This window comes from Bos indicus x Bos taurus, chromosome 6 (genome assembly GCF_003369695.1).
Source record: "Bos indicus x Bos taurus breed Angus x Brahman F1 hybrid chromosome 6, Bos_hybrid_MaternalHap_v2.0, whole genome shotgun sequence".
NCBI classification, from domain to species: Eukaryota; Metazoa; Chordata; class Mammalia; order Artiodactyla; family Bovidae; genus Bos; species Bos indicus x Bos taurus.
In genome coordinates this window covers 59,287,257-59,300,409 of record NC_040081.1, presented here as the reverse complement: position 1 = coordinate 59,300,409, position 13,153 = coordinate 59,287,257, and the positions used below count along the sequence as shown (strand labels likewise).

The window sequence follows — 13,153 nt, the reverse complement described above, 5'->3', positions numbered from 1 at the left end:
TGCCAATTCAAGACAGTCTATGGTCAGAGATTTGGTTGTCACTGGAGTGGGATTCAGTGTCTCAGCTTTATCTTCTCCAGTAACTCCAGCTGACAAAGCACTCCCTGCCATTAGAATTGTCTCCATTTCCTGTTCCTCTTCAATCATAAATTCTTCTGTGTTTGGAAATTTCACATAGTCCTTTGGAAGATTTTCATTTTTATTTATTTCAAAAGAGTTAGTAAAATAAGTTTCTTCATGTAACTCAAGATTTGAAGTGCTTGATACAGAGTTCAAAATGTCAGACAAATTCAAAGAAGAAGGTATGTTACCTCCAGTCTCTGCAACTTCTGAATTCTTTTCCATTTCACTCACAGTTTTAGTGGTAGTAGCTTTTAGAGTATCTGGAAAAAACTGCTTCACATTATATAAACCTGAAAGTTCTGTTTGACTATTAGCAAGTACTTCATTACTATTATTTAGCTCTACAGTAGGAAGTATACTTGTTACTAATCCATGTTTTTCAGTAGTTATAGCTCTTATTTCTGCCTGCTCTAAGTTCTCCTTTTTGGAATTACAGGTAGATTGTACATTAGTGTTATTGATATCAATTCCATGGCTAAATTCTGGCACAGAAAAATTAGAATCCTCTAAGCTTCCTCTTTGGCTAATAATTTCCTTCAAATTCAGTCCCAGAGAAAATGGCCCAATTTGTGCTTCATCGTATGATTTTTTTATATTCTCAAATTCAGTATCCTCACATAATTTGGTTTCAGAATCCAATAAAAGGCTTGTGGCCCAAATAATATCTTTGTTACACCTCTCATATAAGTCTTTTAGGGCTTCTAATGAAAAAGATCCAAATAGTTTACAAAGAATGTTAAGATTTTCAGATTCATCAGCATTGGTGAGCTCACTTTCTTCCACATATGTGCTTTTGTCATACATTACCCTATATGGAATTGCTTCTTGAACATCCAATTTTGTGTTAATATTGAAAGTTTTGGGTTTAAATCCATCTAATCTTCCTGTTAATACTCTCAGAGAATCAGAAACACTAATCTTATTTTTTTCTACTTTCCATAAGAGAGCAAAATCCTGTGGTTCAGTCTGGGTACACATGCCTACTCCTATTTCAGGGACTTCTTTAGTCTTTTCTTCTGAAAATTCAGCTAAAGTTTGTGGTCCTATTTTTTCAGGGACAGTTGGCACACTATTGATATAAGGAAGAGACAATGTGTGTTCCCTATGAATCTTTTTACTTGGACAAGTCTTACTCTCATAGGTCATTTCATTGGGCAACATTTCAGAACTTCCTCGAGTACAACCACCCAATGTTTTTAGCTCTTCAGGGCTTGTGCCCCAACAGGCCTCATGTGAAGAGTATAAGGATATTTCATTCATACTGCTGTTGGTTCCAAATTCTAGGCTGGGTTCATTTAAGCCAGCCTTTGGTATTCTTGATCTGTGCTCTCTCTGAGCTAACGAATCGAGGGAAGGCCAGTCACCCACAATGTTGAATGAATCTCTTTCCGGGTTTTTGTAAGTATCATATTCACAGCTACTGAAAGGTTCCGAGGCATCACCACACTGTGACCTGTCGTCATCCTCTACATTTTCATATGGAGGTCCTTGTGGCTGCATACAATCTACACTCACAGATAAACTATTATCTAATATTTTATGTGACTGAGGGCGATTATACTTTTTGTCATTTTGTACAGATGAGGCTTTTTCCATTTTTCGGTTCCTTTTTGTCCTCTGACCAATAGTCTTATCAACTGGCCAGTCACCAACAAAAGACAGCTCGTGTTTTGGAAACTTTTCCAAAGTTGATTTGCTCTTTTGTTTTCCAAAGGCTTTTTTCTTTACTGCCGCTCTTTCTTCCAATATTTCACTAGATAAAGATTTTTCATTTTGATTGGGTACAGGATTTGAAAGACCACAGTCCCCTTGATTATTTTCACCATAACAACTACTTGGTGACATTCTCTCTAACAAACTATCTGCATTGGTTTCACTACACTCTTTTTCAAGAGCCATTTCTACTGGCTCTTCTTTTTCACTTTTGTCTGTAACTTGTACTTCACTTTCAGAATCAGGAAAGTATGTGTTTGGAGCTTCCTGAATGAAAGCATTCTGAATATTGGGATTCATATCACTTATTTCTTTTTTTCCTTTGTTTAAATCTGCGTTAGGGAGATATGCAATATTCTCAGGCAACATATTTTCTTTGGTCACATCAAGTTTCTTCTCTTCAGTTAACTCTAGATGCTTCAAAGACGAGGATAAAACATTTTCTTCTTTTTCAGAAGTAATATCTTCATTGTCTCTTGGGCTGTAAGATTTTTTTTTAAGTATTATAACGAAATCTCTTACTGTTATGATTAGTAATATTAATACTGTTAATATATTTAAACTAAAGAACATTAATATTATGATTTAAACTAAAGAATCTTTCAACTGAAAGACAAGATACCTGATCTTACCCTAATACATGATGAACACACCCCTTTATTGTAATCCCAACACCGAGCACAAGGCCTGGCTTACACGAAGCACTCAAAACTTTTTTTGAATTAAATAATTAACAGGAGATTTTCAGTTAAGGTGTTTATGATGCATTAAATATTAAAGTTAAGGTTCTAAATTTGTTCCCAGAACAGGATACCTCCTGGGCTCCTTTCCAACTTACTAAAGCTTAATACATGTGAAACTAGGTCTGCCTCTGTACCACCTGTCTTTTGCTACCAAGGAAAATGCTTAAGATTGATTTACAAAGTCACAGTCAGTCAACATGATTTGCACAATTAAGTCAAATGAGAGAAAGGGAGGACAGCTCTCAATTGAGATGTCACTTGCTAAAAATATTTTTTAAACCACCCTCAATGTTATTTTCAGACTCAGAGCACTTTTGCCAAATCATTATATTAATACTTTCAATTTCAGTGCATTTTCCTTATTTGTCAACTCATCTTCCTTTCTATACTGCAGGAGTTCTCAAAGACCCACCTCTCCCATGAAGCCTTCCTAAGTGAAATCACACCTAACCAGTTTTCTACATCCAGATGCTATTATAAGTCCTTTACAAGTATTAATTCATAATCCTTATGAGATCCTTATAAGCAAAGTGTTATTGCCATTTTGCAAATGAGGAGCTGAAATATAGAGAGATCTTATAATCTGTCAAGATTAAGCTTTGGGATATGAAGCCAGGAAATACAGTTAAGGAGCCCATATTCTTATCCATTTTGCAACACTGCAGCATTTATGAATCTTCTTTTCCTAACTCCTTTCCAACAGAGCTTCTCATCCCCTACCATCAAAAAATGTGAGCATTCAGACCTCTCTACATATTTAAGGCTCTTCTTTCCTCACCTACTTATTCAATTGTTTATGTGCCCTAAATATTTTTTAACAGAATCAGTACTATCCTGAACTACAAACTTCCAAAGGCTGTGACTTGTATTATTTAATCATGAGTAATACATTTTTATGATAGTTTGAAAGTATTTTTATTAATATCTAAGAGAATTAAGAAGTAATGTAACTACAAAACAACAACAGGGGGTAGATAAGGTAACATAAATACTGCAATAGCAGCAAGTTAAATAAAGAAGACAGGAATATTCATAGCATAAAGATGGACCTACATAAATCAGAAGACAATGAATCTCCCACATATGTCATCACTCACATAAACTTTTACTTCTCTTGCTAACCATAAGTATCCTGCTCTACGTAAAACTATACCTAAACCTTATAAACAACAAATGCCTAACTTATTTTTACAGTTATTTTGCAGTGATTTTAGAAGTTTCAAAATTATCTTTTTTTTTTTTTTTTTTAAATTTTTTCTGGGCTTATGGGATCTAGTTCCCTGACCAGGTATCAAACCTGGGCCCACAGCAGTGAGAGCAGAGTCCTAACCATTGGACCACCAGGGAATTCCTTCGAAATTATCACACTTTTTAAATTAGGTTTTTAAATTAAACTTTGGTACATAGAGACTTTAACCTACCTAGTACTTCTGTCACAAGAATATGCACACAATTCAATGCGTTCGATTTTCTCTGGAACTGAAGAACTCATGATTATTGGCACTGAAACAAAACGTTGATAGTGTTCCAACATTCTTGTTATTTTTTCTTTGCTTATCCCATGAATATTACGCCTAAAAATTCCAGGGGGAAAAAAGGGAAAGAGGAACATCAGTAATGGTATTTTTAAAAAATCGGCTCATATAATGTCAAAAAAAAAACATTTCTAATATGTAAAAATATCAAAACTGGTTTATTATGACACAATGTAAACTATTTAATTTTCATTTTCATTTTATTCAGGATGTCCTAAATTACTATTTTCTTAATCATGCCACACAATCTTTTCCAAATATCCTTTATCAAGTTGGAAAAAAACCAGCAAATCTTAATCACTTTAAAAGAACTTATTCACAAGTGCTATTAAAAAAAAAACAACTCATAAGAATATGGCCATCATTTTAATTACTAACTAGTGACTAAAAAATTTCTACTCAGAGGCTCTTACTTACACCAGTACAGCAGACAAAATGTCCCAAAGGACTCTCCTATTACAATAAAATGGGATCCCATATAAATTAAAGTAAACACACACTTTAATACATCTTAAGTTCAAGCGAAGAGAAAAAAAAATTCCTATTTGAAGTTTCTGGATGTCCAAATATGAAATCTGCTATATTTGTGCTTTCACTCATTGTAGTTTATTTCTTTGTTTTTGTTTATAAGCTCGTATACTTAGCTGAATCTAATATATGGGAATCCTTAGGCCTGAAACTGAAAGTGCTTTCATTCATACAGCAACAGGAGTTGCATCTGCCAAGAGGCAAGATGGTATGCTTTAGTTCTTTAAGAGTTTTATCTTAACGAAAACATCTCAATTGCAACTCTCCTGTCTCAGGTTGGATCCAAGTATTTAGTGTCTGGATCCTGGGGCTAGTATCAGCATTTGCCAGCTGGGCAAATCTGGCTTTCATATTTACATACCTCCATCTTGTCTGGTTTCAGATCACAAAGAAGCAAAGAGATAGAAAATATGAAAGAGAGGTTAAGAGACATAGACATAGAGGACAGACCAAAAGGTCTAGTATGTATCTATCCAAGTCCCAGAAAGAGAAGAGAGAGTACGTGGGACAGAAACAATTTAAAGAAAAATGGTTTAAGAATTTTCCAGAACTGATGAAAGACAATCTCCTAATCTCACAAGTTCAACAAATCCCAAGCAAGATAAATAAGAAATCCACAACTAGAAACATAATACTGAAATTGTCATTCACCAAAGATAGAAATCATATTACAAGCAACTAGAAATTTGATAAATGAATTATCTACAAAGAAAACAACCATTAGAATTATACTTGACAATAATAGTAATGGAATCCAGAAGACAGTTAAATGTTATCAATAACAGAAACTGTAAATCTAGAATATATACACTCAGCAAAAGCTTATAAGAATGAGCACAATAAAAGAACTTCCAGATTAAAAAAAAAAAAGTTTGACATAAAGCATGCCTAAATTGTAAAGAAAATTCTAAAAGATGAATGTCAGGCAGAAGAAAATTCTCAGATGAAAGGCCTATGATGAAAGAAAAATTAAGCACAAAGCAATAACTAAATGAGTGAAAACAAATACTACCTGTACATTCTAGACAGTCAGAGCCTGTAAGCTGGAAGGGAGGTTAATTATCAGAGTTAATATGTTTGAAAGTTCTTGTATGTGGGAAGAGGAAGGCTAAGAAAATGGTTTAACTTAAAAGTCTGCATGATAAAACTTTTAATGTAACCACTGAAAGACTTAAAATAGTATATGTAATCTCCAAACTAGTAGAGAAGGAAAAAATGAGCAAGCAAATCTGCATTCAATTTTTAAAAATCCGAAGTAAGGCAAGATAGGAGGAAAAAATCAAATATTTAATTTTCTGTGATAGGAAAAAACAATCACAAAAAATGTGAGATAAATAAAAAGTACACAGAATGAGGCAGTAAGAAACAAGACCAATTATATGAATAACCAAAGTAACTGTAAAAAAACTAAAATATCAGTTAAAAGCTAAAGACAGAGTGAATTTTTTAAAACCCAGCCATACTGGTCATAAGAGATACACCTAAACACAAAGATACTGAAAGGTTGAAAGGAAAAGTGTAGAAAAATTAATAACACTCAAATACTAACTAAAAAAAGTTGGTATATTTCTATTTATATTAGACAATTAGATTTTATAACAAAAATTAATACTAATAAAAGAAAACCAGTGGACAAAGATAAAAGCTTCCATTAGAGTGATGCAAAGATCTTAAGACTATATGGACTTCAAAAAATATCCTTAGTATATTTAAAACAAAAAATAGAATTATAGGGAAAGACTATTATAATCAACATAATAGTGGTAGAGGAAGATTTCAACACACCTCTCACAGTAGATTTTTCTCATCCCTCTCTTAAAGATTAACTCATTAAGCAAAATTTTCAAAAAAGTTATATATAATGTGAGCAAATGAATAAGCATGATTTAATGATATAGTAATACACTATAACCATCATACATTCTTATCAAGCAAATATGAACATTATAACAAACTGATAATGAACTAGTAAAATACATCTTTAAAAATATCAGAGAATTAGTTTGATACAAACCACATAATCTTATCTACTGAAGTAAAGTTGAAAATCAATTTTTTGAGAAGATAAATTTTATATCCATCTACTCAAAAATTCAAAATATAGTTCTAAATAACCCAAAGGTTAAAGAATAAAAGTAACAGTAATGCAAACTAGAAAATAAATGATTAAAAGAAGATATTACACAGTAAAATTCTAGGAGCAGCTAGCATGGTACGTAAGGAAATTTACAGCATTAAATGCTCATACTAGAAAATAACCTGAACTTTCAGTTCAAGCCTTACAAAAATAACAATAAACAAAGCAAAATAGTTTTTTTTTTAAAGCAAAGAAACTAGAATAAAAGAGAAGCAGAAAAGAATTAAACATAAAACAAACGTATAATAGAAAGCTCAACAAAGCAGAGATGTTTATTTGAAAATGCTAATAAAAAATCTGATCTCTAGTGAGAATAAACAAGAAAAAAAGAAAATACATGTAAACATATTAGGATTAAAAAGGGGAACTAAGTATAGATGTAGCAGAGATTTAAACTTGAAGAGAATATCAACCATCTTAATAAAAAGTCAATAAATTTGAAAACTTTGGTATAATGGACAAATTCCAATTGAAACTTCTTACAAAGAAAACACACAATACAGATAGTTTCGTAAGTAAATCCTATCAAACATTCAAACTTACATAAACTCAGAAAAAGAGAAAAAAAGAAAATACTTCCCAACTAACTCTATGAACCTAAAACCATCATACCAAAACCAGGCAAGACAGGGCAAAGAATAAAAACTGTAAGTCAATCTCACTCATTCATGCCGATGCAAAAATCCTAAACAAAATATTAGAAAACCAAATCTAGTAACGTATCAAGAGGATAATAAAAGGAATAAAATACTGATTCATGCTACAACATGGGTGAACCTTGAAAACATTATGTTAAGTGAAGCTGCCAGACACAAAAGTTCACACATGATTCCACTTACATGAAATGTTCAGAACAGGCAAATTAACAGAGACAGAAAAGCAGATTAGTGATTGCCAAGGGGTAAAGTGGAACTGGGAGTGACTAGCAATCGCAGGTACAGGGTTTCTTTTTGAGGTGATGAAAACATTCATTAATTAGACAGTGGTGATGGTTGCACAATGTTGTAAATATCCTGAAGACAAGCTGTCCTTCAGTTAATACTGAAATCAGTTCAAATTACCAAGAAGAAAATATCCTGACCAAAATTAATTTAGGGCTATCTCTATGGGAATACAAAGCACAAAACAAAATACACTGTCCATGTCCTGAGTAATATTTTCATCCAAATTAAACAATTAAAGAAAAAAGTATAATCTTGTGGGGGAAAGCAGAGTGAGTAGTGAAAAACCCAAACAGCTAACATTTGCTACCTTTTCTGTTTACATGTTCTCCCTTCCCTCCAGCACGGTAAGTCACCAGGCAGCTACCACAATTTGTTCCTTCCAATGGCACATAGTTCAGGTTTGCCAAACCCTAGTCTCTTCTAGTTTCAGATATTGACATTATATTTTTAATAAGTAACAAAGTACTGGCTATATAACACAACTGGAATTTTTCTGTTTAATAACTCAATTTCAGAATAAAAAGATACAAATTCTTCATAAACTGAAAACAGAACCTACAGGCAATAAAAATTTTGTCAATTTTTAAGTGGCAAAGCCACAATCTAATCCATTTTGTTTTATTCATTATTTACAAGAGGAAAATAATCTAGATGGACTTTCTCTCACTCTCACAAAACTAAAACATTTTATATAAGCTCCAAGTTTTACCTTGCAAGTTCCTTCGGTTTGAATTTCCACCATGTATCCGGTTCCCGGAAAAGGACTTTATATTTATGTTTTTGAGACTACATACAAAAAAGACAAATGCATTTTTAAATAATTACTTCCATGAAATTAAATTTTCCCCAAATTCACAGCATGTTAAAACTGAAAGAATATAAAAGATTATCTATCTTGATGAGTGTGTTACCAGGCAAGATGAAGTCTCTCTGATCCAACAACAAACTTCTAGAAATTTATGCTACTGATAAAAACTTATGTCAGAGTGCAAAATTATATACACAGCAGAATATCTAGTTCATCTTTATTTGTAATAGCAAAAGAATACACACAACACAGTGTCTATTAATATGGAACTGGCTAAATAAAGGAGGATATAATCACACAATGAAAATACATACAATGGCTTTTAAAATCCTCTGTTAATGAGAAAATGTTCTTAATGTAAATTGTTAAGAAAGTAAGATACAGAATTTTCACTAGAATAAAAAAAGATAATCTGCATATGTATAGAAAACTTCTGGAAGGAGTCTCAAAAATACTATGAAAAGTATCTACCTCAAGGGAATAGGACTTTAGGCTTTCTTTTTTATGGCTTGAATACCTATCAGAATACATACATGACTTTTATAATTTTAAAACTATTTTAAATGACAACGCATTCTTTTTTTTTTTTTTTTTTGGCCACACTGCACAGCTTGAGGGAATCTTAGTTTCCCAACCAGGGATTAAACAGGCACCCTCGGCAGTGAAAGCATAAAGTCCTAACTACTGGTCTGCCAGGAAATCATGGAATTCCCAATGACAGCTACTGAGAAACTATTTTTCAAAACTCTAGTATTTTGGCACAGCAATGCCAAATAAAAAAAGAGAGAGAAACTATTCTACCTGAACTTTTTCCATCTCAACTGATGTCAATCTTCAGTTACACAGGCCAAAACCCAACTTGATGCCATACTTAATGCCTCTCTTTCACATCCGTATCAATCCAATAAGAAATTCAACTGGCTCTACTTTAAAAATATATCCAGAATTTAATCTCTACTCACCATGACCTTCACTGCTCCCATGTTGGTCTGAACCATGTCATCTCTTTAACTACCACGAAAGCCCTTTAACAAGTCTCCTTCCTGCTTCCATTCTCCCCCACTCCCAAGTCTATTCTCAACCCTGCCCTACAGTGATTCTTTTAACAGTCAGATCATGTCACTACTCTGCTCAAAACCCTGTTATGAACTAATGAATTTATTCTCTCAAATCTTTTATGTGGAAACTCCCATTCCACCATGTGACTGCGTTTGGAGACAGGACCTTTATGGAAGTAATTAGGGTTAAATGAAGTCAAAAGTTTAGGGCACTAGTGTCCCTGTAAGAAGAGACACCAGAGAACTTGTTCTCTCTACCATGTGAGAACACAGCAATAAGAGAACTCTCAACAGAACTTGATCCTCCTGGACCTTGATCTGGGACATCTAGTTTCCAAAATTGTGAGAAAATAAAATTCCTCTTGTTTAAGCTATCTAGTCTATGGTAATCTTTATGGCAACCTGAGCAGACTAATGTATCTTCCATGTCACTCAAGGTAAAATCCTAAGTCCTCACAGAGACCTAGGCATAAGCCCTTACATAAGTCTGCCCTGCCATCTCCCTAACCACCATTACATCTCTGACCTCACCTCCCACTATTGATCCCCTCAGTTTTATGACAAGATGTCAATAGTGGTCATTGCTATTTTCTGTCATTCTGACAGAAAAGTTCAAAGATCAACCCAGACACCAAGGTAGTAGTGACATAATACCCTGTAATGAGCCTGCTCACTTCCATCTCCTCACCTCAGCACCAAATTTCTATAATTTATTCAATGGCTGGCAATAGTCCAGGTCTCTAATTACCTAAAGGGGTATATTTAACTCTTAGAATCAAATTAATTTTAAATGCACACATACACACAGAGAAAAAGAGACTAAGCATTTAAAGACTTTTTCAACTCCCATTATCAATGGACAAATCTTAACAATAAATTATATTATGTAAGAGGATTCTGACTTAGGTCAACCTATATGATAGTCCACAAGGGAAAATACTACTTTGCCATATATTTTATGTGTGTGTGTGCACATACACACACACACATATTTATGTTTAGCCAGTAGAAACTAAGCTACTTGACTGCTCCCTATTTATCCCTAACTTACTATTTTAGCTACTTTTGTGAATGACAGTCAAGACAGTAATAGACTATTATCTCCAATCTATCCCACTCTTCTACACTTTCATTATCTTAATAACAAAAGAAGCAAAAGGTGATCCTCTCCTCTACAGTAATTCCTGCATCTACTTCTTTATGAAGACAAAAGCATTTGGCATCTAAGATAAACAGGAGTCCTTTATATTTCTAAGTAGAGTTGAAAAGAGTCAAGGAATCAGTATTGGAAAAAAGGATTTACATTTTTAATTGTTATATAATAAATAAGGGAAAAGATAACATTATAGAAGGCTGAAGCCTAAATGAAAATCAGAAACATATAATTTGGGGGCTTCTTTATTTACTACATAGGAAAATAAAGTGTTAAAAAATTTTCTAAGATGACAGCAGGAAGCTAAGAAAAACCTACAGAGGAGTCAAGTAAAGTTAAGGGGAAAGCACGTCCCTGTGGTAAATATATTAGTCTAGAAATTAGGAACTCCTAAGGCCAGAAAGCAAACTGAATTTCAGCCTCAAAGAAGTCTGTTTCCTCTACCACGCTGCACAGAAGTAAAATCTCACTTGCTTTCAAAGGAAACATAATTTTCTTTAGCAAAGTAAAGAATCACACCTTCAAAACAGTACAAACACACTAGGCACAGTAAAGGGGGTATAAGCTGGATGTGTTAAAAATACAGAATAGCAAGTATAACATTCATTAACTAAAGAAACAAGCTGAGCTTCAATGTGCCAGACATGTGCTAATCTTGGGAGAATAAAACAAATAATACACATACTCACAAAAGCTTCACTCATCAATTTACTCAACAAATATATATTTAGTATATGCCAGTGCTATACTTTGTAGATTCAATGATGAATAAAACAACAGCCCTACCCTCAAGAAAAATAGATGGCTTAAAGCCAAATTCAGCCCATCAGCCAATATTTGAACAGATTAGGAACTAAGGATATATAAATATAAATATATATATATATATATTTTTTATGTTTAAAGGATTATTTAAAAAGAATATGCAACAGACTGCGGCCTGTAAAACCTAAAATATTGACTATCTGGTGTTTTCTAGACAAAAATTTGTCAACTCATGACCTACTGATAAAAACAATGTACTTAGTGCTATAACAGAAATAAGCCAGGGTGCCATGAAAGAAGAGTGCCCAAGTCAGCTTTTTAGTAAATGAATGAATGCTAACTTACTAAAAAGTCAGGACTGTTTGCTTGAATTCACTTAAGTATTAGTATCCCCCCAAAATTCCAAACCCATTATTAAAGACTTATGACAATTTATGGTACAAACCAAAGCAACATATGGTTTCATTTCCCATGCCTGTAGGTTTGTATTATCTATTATTACAGGAGACACCTTCTTCTCAAATGCTTCTTTTGCTGAAAAACAGAAAATGAGAAATCACTTTTAATAACTATGTTTTAAAAAATCTAATCTTATTGATTAGATTTGAAATTTCATAATTTGAAAATCATAGATATGTGCTAATTTTACTCACAATTCTACTTCTAAATACGCTGAAGAAGGAAATGGCAACCCACTCCAGTATTCTTGCCTGGAAAATCCCATGGACAGAGGAGCCTGACGGGCCACAGTCCACAGGGTCACAAGAGTCAGACACGACTTAGCAACTAAACCACCACTACTTCTAAATACTATTTTGAGTATATGAAAAACTAAAGTACAGGAAAATGCTGAATAATAAATCCTAAATACTAAAATTATAATCAGAAATTAAATAAAAACTGGTCTAAATTTGATGTGTATATTAAATGTATAGACAGCATAAATAGGGGGGAAGTTTTCATTAAAACCAATAAAAAGACAATAATCCAATTTAAAAATGGCAAAAGATCTAAATAGAAAGCTCTCCAAAGGAGATAAACAAGTAGCCAATAAACAGACAAAAAGCGATCAGGGAAATGCAAATCAAAACCACAATGAGATACCACGTAACACCCATCATTAGGACAGCCATAGTCCAAAAGATCAGATTAAAAAAAGTTTTTTAATTAAAAAAAAAAAAAAGACAAGTGTTAGTAAAGATGAAGAAAAGTTGGGACTCTCATATACTGCTACTGAGAATGTAAAATGGTGCTCTTGCTTTGGAAAATAGCTTGACAGTTCCTAGAAAGGTAAAACATAGACAGGTATGTTCATAGCAACATTATTCATAATAGCCAAAAAATGAAAACAATACAAATATCCATCAACTAATGAATGGATAAATGAAATGTGGCATATCCACATAATGGAATATTATTCAGCCATAAAAAAGAATAAATTACTGATACTTTCTACAACACAGATGAACCTTGAAAACATTATGCTAAGTGAAAAAAAACCATTCACAAAAGACCACATATTATATGAGTCTACTTGGATAAAATGTCGAGAATAGATAAACCTATAGAAAGTGAAGTAGTGGTTGCCTGGGGTTGGGAGAGAGTTAAGGAGAAATGAGGAGGGACTGCTAATGGGTATGTGGTCT

At 33.1% G+C, this 13,153-nt stretch overlaps 1 protein-coding gene across 5 annotated transcripts in view; it reads right to left on the bottom strand.

Moving 5' to 3' along the window:
- The window catches only part of N4BP2 (NEDD4 binding protein 2), a 70,769-nt gene that overhangs the window by 31,235 nt on the left and 26,381 nt on the right, over nucleotides 1-13,153 (bottom strand). For all 5 annotated transcript variants that reach the window (XM_027544314.1, XM_027544311.1, XM_027544313.1 and 2 more), the window contains 4 exons: nucleotides 11,953-12,041; nucleotides 8,433-8,509; nucleotides 4,001-4,153; nucleotides 1-2,317 (listed from right to left, as the gene is read on the bottom strand). The exon at nucleotides 1-2,317 is cut by the window's left edge and continues 61 nt beyond it. In XM_027544314.1, coding sequence (XP_027400115.1) covers nucleotides 1-2,317; nucleotides 4,001-4,153; nucleotides 8,433-8,509; nucleotides 11,953-12,041 — 2,636 coding nt within the window. The remainder of the gene's footprint in view (nucleotides 2,318-4,000; nucleotides 4,154-8,432; nucleotides 8,510-11,952; nucleotides 12,042-13,153) is intronic.